General features: G+C 37.0%; 1 protein-coding gene across 2 annotated transcripts in view; it reads right to left on the bottom strand.

The window, feature by feature from the left end:
- Gpsm2 (G protein signaling modulator 2) overlaps positions 1 to 17263 on the bottom strand; it is a 50249-nt gene extending 32986 nt beyond the window's left edge. For both annotated transcript variants that reach the window (XM_027922036.2, XM_071618136.1), the window contains exons 1-2: positions 17213 to 17263; positions 4700 to 5005 (exon numbers count right to left, since the gene is read on the bottom strand). In XM_027922036.2, the coding sequence (XP_027777837.2) occupies positions 4700 to 4755 (56 nt within the window). In that variant the 5' untranslated portion in view covers positions 4756 to 5005; positions 17213 to 17263. The remainder of the gene's footprint in view (positions 1 to 4699; positions 5006 to 17212) is intronic.
- Positions 17264 to 18869: the final 1606 nt, after the last annotated feature.

Here is an 18869-nt window from a genome sequence, read left to right as displayed (position 1 = left end):
CACGTGCACTCTGCCACCAACCTACCTCCCCACCAAGAGTTACACATTTTTACATATTTGTCATTAGAAATTCCAACTAGAACTCTACTGGCTACACACAGTCCTCTAACTCCATGGATAAAGACGAAAAATTAAAAAGACGAAAAGTTATTTCAGTAATGCCTGAAACAGTCTAAAACTCCCTCAGTTATTGTTAACTCTGAGATATATTATGACTCTAGTACATTTTATTAGAAAAGAAGTCAATATTCTGGCAAAATCCTCAACTCAATCAAAATAGGGCAGGCTAGCTTATGAATTCTTTAGATCATCATTAAATAGTAATGGAGAAAGTAATTCATATCCTCTCTGTAACTATGATAGAATTACTTAATTTATTTACCAGTTGGGTTGAAAATAAAGAACATACCTAAATGTGGAAGACGAATTAGGAGGGCTAAGGATGTAGCTCAGTGGTGGGCCACTTGTGTAGCCCTAGGTTTGATCCCCAGCACCACACACATGACAAGCTCTCCATGAAAATATATATCACATACAAAGTTTCTTCTACTCATCTGATGGCCTAACTGTATAATCAAAGAAACTATTTATAATATCTATAAATATTACTATCCTTGATTGAAATGTTTTCATTTTTGCTAATAATGGATTGAATATTTTAGGTATGATTCCTAAGTTTCTGTACAAGTCCTTGTTATTTCCATTTCTTTAAAAAATATTTTCTTAAACTTTTATTCCACAATAGATTTGACCTTCACAACTTTCTTTACCTCCTTAATTTTGGTTTCTTGTGTTCACAGCACCATTAGTGGAGAGAAACAGGATTAAAATTCTGATGCTACATCACTTTAAAAGAGTTAATAACAGCAATTATGTCCAAATATGACTCTCCCCTCAAAAGACATACATGCTATTTCAGAATAAATGATAGGATTCAGGACTTAAAATCCAAAACAAGAGTACTCTCCATCTCCCCAATATGAAATCTCCTCTCATAAACCTTAGCTCTATCTTCAATGTGTTCTAACTGGGCACAGGCCTTTTCCATCACCAGTCCTTACTCCAATAAACAATTTTCATCCATTCAATTTACCATGTATATCCAGCTATTCCAGTTTATTTTGTGAAAGAAAAAGTAGCATAAATTATCTAGATTTAAATTTTACATGGCAACTGAGTTTTAAACGTTATCTTAACACATATCAAATTTAATTTTCAAAATAGCTCTGAGATAGGTATAATTACAGAAGGGGAAATTGATGCTCAGACAGGTTAAGTGACCTGATTAAGATCTGGTAATGGCAAAGTTGAGAAATGAAATTTTTTTTCTTTGTGTCTGAATCCAGTGCTCTTTCTACAATATTATCTCAAACTATTCTTCAGAAAATAATATAACTGATAACTACATTTATCTAGTAAGTTAAAGAATTCAATACCAAAATTTTACCTTCTTTACAATTATATTTCCTTTGCACAAAAAGCTTTGTGCAACCATTTCAGTTTTACAACAACATTAAAGTGTTAAAATGATTATCATACATAGTAATAAGTATGACATGTCCCAAATAAATAAAGAACTGGAGAAGCTAGCATAATGAACCAATGATGTATCCATCTTTCAAGGTCAGCAATTACCAACATGTATCATACTATCAATATAAATTTCTTTTTTTTTTTAAAGAAAGAGGGGGGAGAGGGAGAGGGAGAGGGAGGGAGAGGGAGAGAGAGAGAGAGAGAGAGAGAGAGAGAGAGAGAGGGAGGGAGGGAGGGAGGGAGGGAGGAAGGGAGGGAGAATTTTTTTTTAAATATTTATTTTTTAGTTTTCAGCAGACACAACATCTTTGTTTGTATGTGCTGCTGAGGATCGAACCCGGGCCGCACTCATGCTAGGCGAGCGCGCTACCACTTGAGCCACATCCCAAGCCCTATCAATATAAATTTCATCCTCATTCCTCCAACCCAGATTATCTGGAAGTACATTCCAGAGAGATGAGTCTTTTTTGGGGGAGAAAAATACTATAATACCATTATCACACCTAAATAATTAATAATTCCTTAAAATCAATCATATAGGGCTGGGAGTAGAGCTCAGCAGGAGAGCATCACAGAGGCCTTGGGTTAGATCCCTAGCACCACAAAAATATTAATAATCATAATCATAAAAATAATATCTGCTGGATGTGGTGGCACACACCTATAACCCTAAAAACTTGGCAGACTGAGGCAGGAGGATAGTAAACTTGAAGCCAGGCTGTCTCAAAATAAAAAGGGTTGGGGCTATAGCTCGGTGGTAAAGTGCCCCTGGGTTCACCCCCTTTCAATAAGTTTTTGAAAAGTTTAGAAACGAATTCCATTAGTTATCAGCATCTACCTTCCCAAATAGGTGCAAAATATTTCATAAAGCATTCTGGTATCTCTCAGAAAGTTTCTTAGTGTTCAAGGATATATTCAATTACAAAATTACAAACTCATCATACCATGGAAACTCCTTCAGGGATAGATGAGGACCTCTACAACGAAAGAACCAATGGATAAAACATACTATGCTAGAGTAGAAGGGTAACTTATACTAGGTCATGATCTAATATAAAGAGCTCAAATCATTATTCACAATTATACAACAATGCAATCAATATATGGCTGGATCTTAAGAACACTGATGAAGCCAGGGATTTGTTGGGGATATTCTTTCTAATTAAAAAAAAAAAGTTACAGATTTTTAAGTTTCCCTTGATGAAGTCCCATAGCAGCAATGTGCAACCATGTATGACCTGTGCTGTATCATGGCAAAAGGACAAATCTAAGATCCTCCTATAGGAAGAGGTACAATCCATTCCTCCTTAAGCACACCATTCTTCGAAATGTTCAAAACGCAGAAAACATCTTAGTGGTTCATATGAGTTATGTCCAATAAAGTTCAATGGACATGTATCAGACAATATGCTAAGCATAAAGGTTGCCTTGTGGAGCTAACAGTCAAAGAGAGCGGCAAAGAGGTAAAAACATACTGAATTTTAATGTAGTTGGTGCTAACAAACAGATGTGCAAAGGCAAAATGTGAGCACAGGGAGGGTCAAACTATGGCATTTAGAAATGGTTTCCAGGAGGAGATAACCTCTGAGCTGAATCTTAGATATTCAGTAGAATTAGTTAAAGAAAGAAATGGGAAGGGAATTCAGGTGATGGAGTGTAGCATAAATGAAAGCAAAGCCCTGAGATAGTGTAACATGAGACAGTGTAACATGCAAAGAAACAGCTCAAATACAAGGTGAAGAATGGCAGAAAATAAAGTCTATGGAACAGGTAGAAGTCAAGTAATGGAAGATCTTGTATATTATGGTAAGCCTAGGTCTGCCCTACAGGTGATTAAGGTCACCTTGGGCATTAAGCAGAGAGGATGCATGGTTAGCTCTTTAGACTGAGCCCTCTTCCAAGAGGATAAGAATGGAAAACAAGGCAGTCTGGAGGGAAGATCCTGGAGACCTGAACTACAGCAATAGTGGAGAGGATGCAGATGAACAGATGAACATGACAAACATTTAAGGCAGTCAAAACTGTTAACACCTCATGATGGATACAGAGAGTGAGAAGGAAGGCTCAGGTTTTAAGAAAATTGTCCTAAAGGAAAGGGTGAAGGCATTTGATATTAAAAGCTCATCTTATATTGAATATCTTCCATTCTTCACTTGAATTTTTAAAAATTTTTAACAGAAATGTCTTTACCTTGACCATATAAACTTCCTTGGCATGATGGCCTAACATGAACAATCTACTCCACAAGATGATCTCTTCACTCCTTCCTAAACATAACGTTAAGGAATCTAAGATTTCGTAGCAAAACACCTTCACTCCTAGATTCTGAATTTTACTCATTGATACAAAATTCCCGTGTCTGTTTCATTAACTTGTAATAGTTTTGATAAACGATTAACTATTGGGCTGGGTTTGTGGCTCAGCGGTAGAGTGCTCGCCTAGCATATGCGAGGCCCTGGGTTCAATCCTCAGCACCACATAAAAATAAAAAATAAAGATATTGTGTCTATCTACAACTAAAAAATAAAATATTAAAAAAAGAATTACCTATTATGCAATCACCTTACTAAATCATTGTTTGTTTTTATTTTATGGTTTGGACAGAACTTCCAGAATAAATGTTAAACAATAATGATAGTACATATATGCTTACTTTGTTCCTATTATATCAGAAACATCACTAATATGTTATCACTAAATGTTAAACTGTCTATAGATTGGTCATGTTTAGAACATACCCACCCTTTCGAATTTCATTCAATACTCATTTGTTTAAAAAGGCATTTATGAGAGATTGCCATTTAAAAATTATAACACAACAGACTGGTCCTTTAGCTGGCAACATAAAAAAGCCATCTTTTATCCTCCGAATATTTAAAATATACTCAATGTTAATATTTGTGTTGCATAAAAATTATAAAATATAAAGTAACTACTCATAAACTCTTTCAGAGAACACTAATGAACAAATTATAGTACATAATGGGTCTCTGCTATCATTTTCCTATAGAAAATGTACAAAAACTTGAAACCATCCCAACAAAAAGAAAACATTGCTTACAGAAGATACTGTTACTGGTATATTTTGAATATTTTCAAATTGAAATAAATTCAGAGTTCATGTTTAAGGACTAAAAGTCATCCACTAAGAAAGGAATAGTCTTACCTGTAACGAACATGAAAAGAATGGTCTTCCCTCATGCTTATCAAATTTTCCTCCATCGAGTCATATTATAAGCTGAGTAAAATATAAAATTATTTTATTTTGTGCCAATCCAGTTCTTTACAATGTAGAATTGTTCGCAGAACATTGTCCAGTTAGTATATTAATGAGTTGGTGTTAATACATCCTAAGCGCCTGCTTCTTCTTTATTAATAGTGAAAGGAGGTCAATGTCAGACAGCTTAAAGGTTCAAAATATATCCCAAATCCTTGTATCTCTGGCCCTTTCAGCAGCACTTCAGCAACATTTCTGCAAAAGGAATACAAGATGCTTTGCTTGAAGTCCCATTTTCAAAGAATAACCTAAAGTAACCCTATGCTGTACATAATCACACAGTTAACTCCACAGACTGCTGTAATGTCAATCACTAGAGTAAACAGCAGAGGGCTTAACTGTCACCATGGAGATTCTAAATAAGGATATGAATATAAGAGATTTGTTTGAAAACTGCAATTTAGTTTTTAAAACTAGTTTAAAGTACAACTTTTTTTTTAATGGTACTGTGGACTGCATCCAGGGGTGCTTCACCACCGAACTACCTCCCCAGTCCTTTTTATTTTGAGACAGAGTCTCACTAAATTGTTCAGGCTGGCCTTGAACTTGTGATCTCTTGCCTCAGTCTCTCTGTAAACCCAGGATTACAGGTGTACACCTCCACGTCTGGCTAAAATACAATAATTTTATGTAATATTTTCTATTATAAACAATAATACAATAATATGCATCATAATTAACATCTTAAAACAAAATTATCATACTTCAAACTATTAACAAATCAAATGACAACCCAATAATAAGTTAATTCTAAATTCTGTAAATTTATTTCTTCAAAGATATCATACTGGGGTTAGGGTTGTGGCTCAGCGGTAGAGCACTTGCCTAGCACGGGCGAAGCCCTGGGTTCGATCCTCAGCATCACATAAAAATAAATAAGTTAAATAAAGGTGTTGTGTCCAACTACAACTAAAAAATAAATATTTTTTAAAAAGATATCATACTGATAACTGTTGTATTTATTTGTTGTCAAAGTATATTCTATTTAAACTCTCCCATATGTTTAAAATGTTTTTATTAATATTGAATAAGCACAAAATAAATTATAAAATGTGTATGCTAAAAATAATGACACAACAAAACATTTACTTAACATGACCCAGTACAAGACAAAGAGCATTTCTAGTGCCTTTGAAGTCTCCTGGATACCCCAACTTAACCATCACCTTCCTTTCCTCTCTAAGGTAGCCACCAAATGAATTTTATTCACTATTCCCTTGCTTGTCTCCACAACTTGGCCACAAATGTCTGCATAGCTCTAAATAACATATTACTCAGTTCTGTACAGTTTTGCTTACCACTATTTTCTGAGAATCATCTCAAATGTTGTTACACATTGCTACAATTAGCTTTTTTTTTTTTTTTGCTGTATCCTATGCCATTATACCAAATGTATTTTTCATTCATGTATTGATGGACATTTGGACTGTAGTTTTGGGGGGTTTTGTTTTGTTTCTATTATTAAAAGTACTAGTTAGGCAGCAAAGCAGATACAGGAATGAAAAACAGATAAAGAGAGAAAAAATACTAAAAAGCAGTTGAAAGAAAAGAAAGACAAAATGAGAGGCTCCAACAGAGAGCTAACAGGAACACTGGAAGGAAAAACAGAGAGGAATAAAGGCAAAATCTCTATTGATAAAGACAGAGTTTTTCAGAATTGAAGACTTGAAGCAGCAGATTGAAGCAGCACATTGTCTTGAACAGGACAAAGAGAAATGAATTCACTCCCAAATATAACACAGAAACTACAGTATGTCAGATATGAACTATAACCTTTAAGGTAACAGCTGAAAGAGACAAACGAGGAAAAATAAATAAATATACAATAGTGAAGGCTATAAACAACCCTTACAGGTCAGTCAGTCCAACGTTTTACTACAGCATTCCTGGAAAGGTCTTAAATAGCTAATCCTAATTCTGAATAGTCATGTCCTGGTTCTTCCTTCTGCCACCATATTCAAGAAAGCCTAGTTCTTCTTCCGTATAACATTAAAAAAATATTTTGGCTATAACATAAAGCAGAATGTAAACAATTGACACCCATTGCTTGGTTAATTAAGTACAGTTAACAGGGAACAGAGCAGTAAAGCAAGAGGGAGGAAGGTGGAAAGGGCCAGCCTTGGGAATACTGACAAAGCCTCCTAGAGGAAATAAGGTTTTGATAAGAAACACACAAATATCATTCCTCTAGTCCCTCTCTTATCCAATAAAGACAGGTGGCAACGATTAATACAACAAATTTCCTTTTGTTCCAAATTCTACTGGCCTCTTTTTTCTTAATAAAAAAACATTAGTAAGAGGAATTGGTATAGATACTCAGAACAGCTCCCAAGTGCACCTAGATTGGCAACTAAATTGGCAACTCAACAGCCTTCCATTATCCACTATGAGGTTTAGCCTATTATTTATAAAATGGGGCAGAAGGAAAAGTGCTAGAATTTACTTTACTTCAATTAAATTGTGTTTAATTTAAATATTTTTCTCATATATGAAATCATAATGAAATTTCAAATATTACTAATCATTTAAAATGTTAATTTCAGGGTTGGGGTTGTTGTTTAGCAGTACAGCACTCACCTAACACATGCGAGGACCTGGGTTTGATCCTCAGCACCACATAAAAATAAATAAATAAAATAAAGGTGTGTCCAACTACAACTAAAAAAATAAAATCTTTTAAAAAATGTTAATTTCATACTTATTAAAATGTAAATATGTTAAATGCTTACATATATTCATTTACATGTTTAACAAATTAACAAATGTATAAAAAAGAAGTTGCAAAGTACCTTACTTGATGAAAACCACATAGAGAGATACTTTTAAAATAATTAACTCTGATGTATTTGTCCCCCCTAATGCTAGAGATCAAATTCAGGCCCATGTACATGCTAGGTAAGCACTCTACTGCCAAGCAACATCCCCAGCCTTAAAATGAATTTAAAAAGCAAGAAGACAGAGAATTCTATTCACTATTTTACTACAGACAGGGTTTTTGTTTGTTTGTTTGTTTGTTTAAAGCCAGGGACACTCTCACTGAGTTATGTCACCACTCTTTTTAATACGGTTATACTGGCCAGGCACAGTGGCACAAGCCTGTAATTCTAGAGGCTCAGGAAGCTAAGGCAGGAGGATCGCATAATTCAAAGCCAGCCTCAGCAACATGGAGACACTAAGCAACTCAGTGAGACCCTGTCTCTAAATAAAATACAAAATAGGGCTGGAAATGTGGCTCAGTGGTTGAGTGCCCCTGAGTTCAAGCCCTGGTACCAAAAGAAAAAAAAATTATATATATATGGTCATACTATTCTAAAAAGTACACCAAAAAGTATCTATAACAGGGCTGGGGCTGGGGCTCAGTGGTAGGTAGTGCACTTGCATGTGTGAGGCACTGGGTTCGGTTTTCAGCACCATGTATAAGTAAATAAAGGTCTATCAATAACTAAAAAAATAATTTTAAAAAAAGTATCTATAACAATCAAGTAGTGTTTTACTCCCCACTGCACTGGGGATCAATAACCCAAGGCCTCACACATGCTAGGCAAACCCTTTACCACTGAGCTACACAATTCCCCAACCCAGTAGCATTTTTTATCTTAAAATGATTCACTCGGATAAGAAAATTTAATGACAGGACCATGAACTGGTAATGGAAATTATAGGTTTGAAAGAATACTGAGAATTCATCAAGTTTAACCTCCGACCTCCATTAAGATTTATAACTGCTAGGGGAGGGGAATGGTACATGCCTGTAATCTCAGTGATTTGGGAGACTGAGGCAAGGAGGATCACAAGTTTGAGGCCAATCTGGGTAATTTAGCAAAACCCTCTCTCAAAAAAATGAAAAGGGCTGGGGATGTGGCTCAGTGGTAGAGCACCTCTATGCTCAAACCGTAGTATGGGGGTGGGGAGGGGTTAGAGCTAATAATTATTTACAAGAATTATTAGTCACTAATAATTTTAGTCCCCACAATTTATTAATCCCTAATAATAAACCAGACTTCATAATTCATCCCTTAATAGCATCTCTCAAACAATTAAATAACTAGTACACTGTTTCGCATTTATTGAGTCCATCCTCATCCCTGCTCTCAGAGAACCCTTTCCAGGAACCCCACATATAATAACCTACCTACTGGGAGGACTGAACCCAGGAACTCATGAGAACCAGGCAAGTGTTTTACCAATGAGCCACACTCCCAGCCCCGGGAGACTATATAGCTAGGCTGACTTCTAAGCACTGAACAAAGTATGCAATCAGAGTGGGCAAGAAAGGCTGGCCCTTCATCCAAGAAATCCTAGCCCTGCTTTACTCTGCTGGCAGTAAAAAAGTCTGCAAACAAACTAGTGACCAAGAAAAACAAAGCACACACAATTACATTTATGTCTATTGTGCTTATTTGAATTTATTGAAACCATCTGATCCTAATTGCAGTTTAAACAATATATCTTTTGGTCTGCTTCTTTCATTCAAGGATTTACATAAACTGGCAACACCCATTATATAATATAACTTACTTTTCTTGTCTCTAAGTTAGATCATCTAAATCCTTTAAACTTTTCATATCTGAATAATTCCCTCTAAGATACAATATTCAAATTCTCCAAAACCATTTAGTTGTAATGTTTTAAGTAAGATACACAGTCTTTTATCAATCTGAGTAGGGATAGACATGAGGAAGAACTAAGAATATATTTAAAACAAAGTTACTATATTAAATTTCAGAGCACAGGTTATAGGAACAAATAAACATAAAAATCATGGGGGAGGAGCTGGGGTTGTGGCCCAGCTGTAGAGCCCTCGCCTAGCAGTGCGCCTCAGGCGCTGGGTTCCATCCTCAGCACCACATAAATAAATAAATAAATAAAATTAAGGTATAAAAAAATTATAGGGTAAATAAACTAGGATGCCAGAATATCCACCTGTAGAATGAACTCAACGTATCTTAGGTAAACTGTTTATTTTCTGTCAAATTATCACATATCTGTTAGTAAACCCTAATTTATTTTTAGATGGACTAAAGGTGGCTTGTCACCTAATCCAGCCCACCCCCAACACACACAGTGCTAGGGATGGAAATCAGGGCCCCAAGCAAGCTACTCAAGCACTCTACCACTGAGATAGATTCCCAGCCCCCCAGATTTCTATTTCTGACTACATTTTCTCTGGAGGAGAAGAAACAAGATGACAAGTAAAAGAAATGACACAAGCAGGGGCTGGGGTTGTGGCTCAGTGGTGGAGCGCTTGTGTAGTATGCGCTGGGTTCAATCCTCAGCACCACATAAAAATAAAGGCAAAAAAAAAAAAAAAAAGAAATGATACAAGCAAAATTAAGAGTAGGATGGTAAGACTAGGAAATATAGGAAAATATGAGGCAAACATGTACAGACAAACACTCAGTTTGACTTTATTTAAACTGAATGTTGATAAAGCAACTAAAGGCAAAAAGAACGATTTTAACATTAGAATATGTAACTAATGTGAGCAACTAGCACCTAAAGCAATGGCAGTTGGGCCCAAGAATGGCTGGACACTTGATAAAGCAATCTAAGAATATCTAGAGAAAAATGTAAACAATACCCATCAATGGAGAGGCAAAGATCAATTGGCAACAGAGAGCTTTCAAGATTTCCAATCCAGCAAAGAGATAAAACAGCAGCAATACCCACAGTGATTGACAAACGGGATTACAAGAGAGCTATTATACAAAGAAAACAATGGAATACTTATACCAAACGTCTAGTTGGTAAAGTGCTATATTCATATGTTAACAGCTGAGAGAAAGATAAAGATATAAAGCTTCAGATATAAAAATTTGATAAATGGGAAAAGGTTGGGGGGGAAGGAGATAAATAAGTAATATTCCTGAATCTTTGCACATCTTTTAAAACTAAAATTTTAAAAAGTACCACCAATAAGATCTAAATATAATATGTCAGTAATTAATTGGCAAACTTAAAGAGAAATTCCATGGGGGGGGGCAAAAATACATAGGGCTGGGGATCAATGGTAGAGCACTTGTCTACCATGTGAGGCACTGAATTTGATCCTCAGCACCACACAAAAATAAATAAATAAAGGTATTTTGTCCACCTACAATTAAAAAAATTTTTTTTAAAACTGTGAACTAGGGGCTTGGGATGTGGCTCAAGTGGTAGCGTGCTCGCCTGGCTTGCATGAGGCACTGGCTTTGATCCTCAGCACCACATAAAAAAATAAAACAAAATAAAGATATTGTGTCCATCTAAAACTAAAAAATAAATATTAAAAAAAAACTGTGAACTAAAGATGAACTTGATATCATATATATGTAGCCAAGTACACACCTGTAATTCCAGCAACTCAGGAGGCTGAGGCTGGAGGATCACAAGTTCGAGGCCTGCCTCAGCAACTTAGCAAGGCCCTAGCAACTTAGTGAACACCTGTCTCAAAATAAAAAAAAATAAAAAAAAAAAAAAATTAAAACAGCTGGGACTATGGCTCAGTGGTTAAGCACTCTTGGGTTTAATCCCCAGTACCAAAAAAAAAGATTACATATATGTATCTATATCTAGCAGTGTTGAGCATGATTTTTAGTATTAACTCACAACTACCATACATTCCAAAAATACATTGCTTTACACAATCCCGATTAATAAAATAACTGCAATCATAATGCTTACTTAAATATAACATCCTGTTCTCCATCATTGTGGAGAAATAGAGATTTCCTATAAATTATGCTGCAAAACTAGATTTACTAGATATTATGCTGTAAAAACTATATCACTAAAGTTATTCTTAAGCAAATTTATAATCCTAAAGAATGTACTTCAAGGGCTGGGGATGTGGCTCAAGTGGTAGCGCACTCGCCTAGCATGCATGAGGCACTGGGTTCGATTCTCAGCACCACATAAAAATAAAATAAAGATATTGTGTCCACATAAAACTAAAAAATAAATATTTTAAAAAAATGTACTTCAAGGGGCTCAGCAGCAGAGTGCTTGCCTCGCACATGTGAGGCACTGGGTTCAATCCTCAGCACCACATAAAAATAAATAAATAATAAATTATGTCCATCTACAGCTAAAAATATTTTTAAAAGGAATATTAATATGTTTGGACATATTAATATTGGACATAGCTCAGCTGTAGAGCCTAATGTGCTCTGGGTTTGATACCAGTACTGCAAAAAGAAAAAAATAATACACATATGTTCAACTAAAGGAGAAAGGTCTTATACTATACTTGTAAACAATATTTTTTCCCTTGGTTTTATTTCTCATCAAACTGAACTCCAGAGTAAGAACAGTGTTAATTTTATATCCTATAAAACTATTTTAAATAGATAATAGTCTTTTTAATCTATTAATAAAATGAATAATCTTTTGAAAAGAGTTTTGACTTGACTCTTGCATAATAAAAAAATGATTTCTAAAACAGGTGCTATTATCCTAGCTACTTGGGAAGCTGAGGCAGGAGGATGGAAATTAGATACCAGCCTGGATAACTTAATCAGACACTGTCTCAAAAAAACATAAACAAACAAAAAACAAAGGGGAACTAGGGTTTTAGATCTGTAGTAGAGGGCCTTGAGTTCAATCCACAGTGCCAGTGAATGAATGCATAATAAAATTTTTTTAAAAATGACTGGAAATGTAACTCAATGGTAGAATATTGTAGATTTAAGCCCCCCACACACACACGTATTTCTAGATAATTATTAGCACATAAAATTGGATACATAGAAGTATTAGAAAATCAAAGTTATAAAAGATACAATGAAGCTGGGTGCCGTGGCTCATACCTGTACTCCCAGCAGCTTAAGAGACTGAGGCAGGAGGATCCAGAGTTCAAAGCCAGCCTTAGCAATTTAGCAAGACCTTAAGGAACTCAGTGAGAACCTGTTTCTAAATAAAATACAAAAAGAGGCTAGAGATATGTGGCTCAGTAGTTAAGTGTCCCTGGGTTCAATCCCTGGTACAAAAAAAAAAAAAAAAAGATACTATGACTTTTTAAAAAAGATTCAAAACTTTAGTTAACCCCGATTATATAGTCAATATCAAAATGACAATTTGGTATAAAAACAAAAGATTATAAAAATACTAAGGATTCAAACTAAGCCCAATTTCTACCAAAAAAGAAAGACCAACCTAAATATATACATATTTATGTCATTCCATTTTCCTATCCATAATCATTTTGTTAATAAATAAAAATGAATTGAAATTTTATCTTTTTAGGGCCTATACAAATTGGACAAACATGATACAATTAACAGCTCAAAAAATAAATTCAAAATAAATAATCTTATGAACACATTACTATAACAGAAAAAAAGAGAAATAACTACTAGTAAATAATGAGAAGTATACAACTTTGAGAAAAACTAGTTACCAAGTCTCCACAGAACATGACCCATAGTCTTTTTTATGGAGGGAGTGGGTATTGGGGATTGAACTCAGGGGCATTCAACCACTGACCCACATCCCCAATCCTCTTTTGTATTTTATTTAGAGACAGGTTCTCCCTGAGTTGTTGGAGCCTCGCTTTTGCTGAGACTAGTTTTGAACTCATGATCCTCCTGCCTCAGTCTCTTGAGCCACTGGGTTTACAAGCATGCACCACTGTGCCCCACTGACCCACGATCTTTTATTGCTATAGTCCTCCCTTATCTGTGATTTCACTTTCCCTAGATTCAGTTGCCAACAATCAACCACAGCCCAAAAACATTAAATGGAAAACTCCAGAAAACAGAAGTTCATAAGGTTTAAATTGAACACCATTTTGAGTAGCATGATGAAATATTTTAGCTCCACCCAGGTTATGAATCATCATCAGTTTGTCTACTGTATCCATGCTGTATATATTACCTGCCCATCCATCACTCAGTAACTGCTATCTTGGTTATCAGACTGACTATCCCAGTATTACACCCCTTGATTTCAAGTAACCCTTATTTTACTTTATATTGGTTCCAAAGTGCAAGAGTAGAGATGTTGGCAATTTTATTTCATTATAGTTATAATTGTTGTATTTTATTGTTGATGTTAATTTCTTACTACATCTAATTTATAAATTAAAGTTTACATACATGTTTCTATACAGAAAAAAATATAGTTTTATAAAGATTTTTATTAGCATATTTACACACACACACCTTAGATGCCTAAAACCTCAGATAGTACCAAACACTACACAGAGGCCTTGGAAGTATCCTCCATGGACAACTGGGGATTGTTGTACTGGTTAACCACCAGCTTCAATCACTCAATATACACAGATATGATCATTTAAAAGCCAAATAGGTAAATAGAATAGAAGTGTCCTTTCTACTGAGTATTGTTTTTCAGTCAGTAAATGACATAAATATGTTTCTGTAATACAAGGGCTTTAAAAAGTAAAACCTGGTTTCAAATACATTTCTAAGCAGAAATCAATCTCAAATGCAAAAGAATTATAAAAGCTGAAAAAAGAGCCCCTAAAGAGTTTGAATTCATTCATAGAATCCAGGCACTGTGGTGCACAACCAGCAACCCAGGAAGCTGAGGCAGAAGGATCAAAAGTTTGAGGCCAGCCTCGATAACTTATTGAGGTCCTAAGCAACTTAGCAAGAGCCTGTTTCAAATTTTTTTTAAAAGATACAAATTGGTGTGAATATACTATATAGACAACAAAAGATATGAAAAATTGTGCTCTATATATGTAATAAGAATTATAATGCATTCCAAAGGGATATAGCTCAGTGGTAAAGAATCCCAATACAAAAAAAAGATTCTTCATAGGAAAATATACCTGTCTTCTCAAAAAGTATCATTATTCTGTGAGAAAATAAATGTTTCTATTCAGCTCAATAATGTTACATGATGATATGGAACAAAAAATTCTAATGAAAAAGGACCAGAGAAAGATTTTAGGAAGCAAGAAAATCTGTACTGCACCATGAAGGAAGGCAAATATTCCAGTCAAGGGAAACAACTCAAGCAAAAGCAAGAAGGTAGGAACACATATACTGTGTTTTAGGATAAGAATACTGGGTTAGGAGGAATCAAAGTGATGTCTGAAAACACAGAACAGTACCAAACTGTAAGACTCTGACTATGTGGCTGAAGTACATATTTGGCATTGTATTTATACAATGGGGAACATTGTAGTTTTTTTTTTTTTTAAACAAATAAAAAGGAAAATTGGATCTGTAGTAGGAAGATAAACTGCAGCATCATACAAAGCAGGTGAGGAGACAGGCAGAAATATACACTAAAAACAATTACTGAAGAGGAAGCCTCCTATCACTGCACAACATCAAGCACACTGCTTTGCACACGTCCAATGAACTTATTGATTTCATGTCTGGGAAAAAGATAGGAACTATGAAGCAGCAAAGAATGCTATACTAGTCAGAAAACTGTACTTTAATACTTTCTTGTTCTATGGTAAAGAGTACATTCATATTCATGCAAATTACTCAGAAAAGTCTTACTCTTAATTTATAAATTTTTTTAATAAAAATGACAAAAGGATATTGAAAATGTCAGGCAATTTAGATGACAATGAAAGCAAGACAGTAGTTCTAAAAGAAGGATGGAAATATTTCTGCAGCGTTCACAATAAAACACAAGACCTAGAGACATCTTTAAGTAGAATTATGTACCACAAATGGGATCCAGGCACATGCTGAGCTTTAAATACAAGCATTACAACATGTTTGAGTTCAAGCCATGGTTTTAATCCCAGAACAGAGTTATATGATCTTAAGTGAAATTCTCAGAGGTGGAGTGAGCATAATTATACTTAACAATGTGTTGTGATGACTACAGATAGGATTTGTAAAGTACCTGACCCAGTGCCTGGCTCTGGGACATAACAAAAATTCTCAATAAAGAACAAAGTAATGAAATAGCTGTTGTTATTATTATAAAATAGTATACATATATTAGATTTGGAATAGTCTAAATCCATGTCAAGTTTTCAACTTTAGAACTGCAAAAATTTACAAATTTCACTTTTTAAGTAAATCTTAGAAATATTTTATGCTTAAAGAAGAGGCCATTTTGAAAACTAGAACTTTGAAAACTAGTATATCCTATCACTGTTGTAATTCAGCCTATTACCAAGTCTCAGATTTCAATTAAAACGTTTGTAACACTACTTGGCTGATCGAATAAAGGAAGAAAATACGACTAAACTGTCAAAGAGGATTTTAGGCATATGCCTCTAAGGGAATATCACACAATCCTTTACTTCACAACCAGTTCACTCCTCAAATTATAAACAACAGCCTGAGAAACTGCTTCCCGAAAGGAATCCACGGAAAGGAGTAAAGAAGAGTAGGTCTGAGACCCTCCCTCACCCCTAAACTCCTACCCTTCCTTAACGCATACCAAGAAGACCAACAGTAGGTCCCTATTTCACTTATAAACCAAAGCTGCTCCTCAATAGAGAGGACCCACGCCAACACACTGGCTATTATCAGTCCGGAAATCTTAGGTGCATAGTTCTAAAGTGGCAATTTGAAAATCAGCTTGGCTGGTCATGTTCGCTTCCAACACACGCGAGGCACCAACACCAGCCAACAGAGAGGAAAACCAAGAACCTACTTCTCTTAATTCTACCACGGTTAAATTATGCATTAAGGGAAATACAATTTCCACCCTCACTCGTTTTCTTTAACAGAGTTCAAGTGATACTAGTTAAAATTACCCAACTGGTTATCCTTAAAACATAACCTTTGAAGATAGTCTGCAGATTTCAAGAAAAGGCTATCTTAAGATTTTAAACTTGTTTGCCGCAATTGCCAATTTCATTTTCTCAACAGAAAACTGACCAGTTGGTGCTCAAGAGTTTAGCTATCAAGCGCCCGACTGCAAGTGACGGCGACGCGCCTACGATTAGATTCCAAGGGATTCGTATTTCAAATCTACTGTCCACTACGCTCAGAATACACGAGTAGTCACTGTACCCTGGCATAATTTTTATTTTAAAGAATCTAAGGAACGAAGCTCTTCAAGTCTTACCCTCATTAAAAAGTTTTCCTGTGTAACTCTATATACAGGCGAATGAGAATTCATACTCCATTTGTGTATGATGTGTCAAAATACTGTCATGTTTAACTAATTAGAACAAATTTTTTAAAATTGGGGGGAAAAAGTTTTTACACAAGAAAGCAACTGAGCTCCCGCACTGGCGCGGGCGGCTCGGCACCCGGAGATGGCTTTCGGGACGTCTTGTCCCCCGCAGGGCCCACAGATTAGAGCCACCCCGCCCCCTCAGCCCCGCACCGCGCTCGGCCCTCAAGGGACAAAGAAGGTCGCCCCCAGATTCCCGACACAGGAGCCTACCCCAACTCCCACACTCACGCACCCCACCCCGCGCTCCCTGTGGGGCCCCTCAACGCCTCGGTCCCAGAGCTCCGCACAACTCACCTCCAGCCGGCCGGCAGGTAACTATTGTGCGGAGCACTCCGCGGAGCTGAAGCAGCTGCCCCGGGCGACAGGCGGGGGCTTAGGGCCCCTCCCTCAGGCGGGTCCGCGCGCCGCCGCGGGCGAGCCAGGCAGGGGCACCGCGGGAGGCAGGCGCGCGCCCCCTGCGCCCGCCCCCGGAAGGTCACGTGGGCCAGAGTTCTGGACGCCCCTCACTTCCCCAGTGCGTCCCTCCGCCACCCAGGGGTCCCACAACGCCGTCAGCCCTCGGCGCTGGCGCTCCTCTGCGCCTGCGCCCCAGCTTCAGGCGCTCCCATTCAAACAGACAACGCCCCGCGTCTTTCGGACCAGCCAATGGCAATGGCCGGAGGCGGAGTGGGGCGGGGCTTTCGCCCGCTCCCGGCTCCCAGCTCCTGGCCCCGGGCCCCCGGATCGCCGCTCCCGGCTCCCCAGCCCAGGACCTGCGAGCCTGGCTGAACCGGCACTTGCGGGGCTCGGTACCCTCGGACCGGGGTCCTCTCCTCAACCACCAAATTGAAGTTTCTTTTCCACTTAGTTCTTCTCTAGACACGGAAAAGTGGAACAATAAGTACCGTGCGGAGTTCAGATAGGGTATAGCTTAGACCCCTTTAAAGGATGGGAGCCCCAGGCAAGTGCCTCCTTCCCTGAAGTCTGGGTCCCGCCCTAGAGAAAGAGTATTCCAAGTGGCAGATGCCGGATGTAGAAGGACTTCTGTGAAAGGAACAGAGGGACCCGTGTGAAAGTCTGAACAAGGCATCCTCAGTTCTTGACTCTCTGTGTCACAATTCTAGCGTGTCCAGCTGTTGGAAAAGCAAACTTCTTTTTGCTGTAGGATCGCTGGTTCCCAGGAAAATTGGTTGGCAGTTTGCGTCAGTTTCAGCAGCTGCATTCCAAATACACCAAGAATACGTTTTATTTCTATTCACTTCTCCATATCGAATTGACCAAAAAATAGGTCTCAGATTCTTCGGCACTACAGTCTCTCCGGTGTAAAGAATCTGATGTTACGTTATTTCTCAAGTGGGTATTTCTGCACTAAAATGAAATTGAAATGTTTTACAGGGTTAGAGATATGCTTAAAAGGGGGGGGGGGGGCTGGGGTTGTGGCTCAGTGGTAGAGTGCTCACCTAGCACGTGTGAGGCACTGGGTTGGATTCTCTGCATCACATAAAAATGAAATAAAGATATTGTGTCCACCACCTACAACTAAAAAATAAATATTAAAAAGAAAAAAAAAACAGCTTTCTGAATGATGGGTCATATCTAGTAATCCAAGTAACATTTCTTATTAGGCAAATTGTTTAAAGTATTGGCTTCAAACTAGACTTGGGTTTGAATTTCAACTCTGCCCAACTCTGCAGATTGACTTTGAACAAGTGACATACCTTCTTTAATCTTCGTTTCTTCACCTGTAAAACACAGATAAGGTCCCTTCTAGTTAGAGTTTTAATGATGCTTCAGTGAGGTAAGGTTTATGAGGTAGTTGACTTAGGGCCTGATACAGAAACTGCTCAATACATGATACCTATTAGCATTAATATCAACAACCACCTTTAATATCAGGTTCTTAAAAGCAATAGCTGAATTAACTAGCTATACTATTTCAGAGGTATATATTATATTCCTTTTGACTCATAAA

This window comes from Marmota flaviventris, chromosome 10, assembly GCF_047511675.1.
Source record: "Marmota flaviventris isolate mMarFla1 chromosome 10, mMarFla1.hap1, whole genome shotgun sequence".
NCBI lineage: Eukaryota > Metazoa > Chordata > Mammalia > Rodentia > Sciuridae > Marmota > Marmota flaviventris.
The sequence above is the reverse complement of the archived record's forward strand: the minus strand, read 5'-3'. Positions and strand labels throughout refer to the sequence as shown.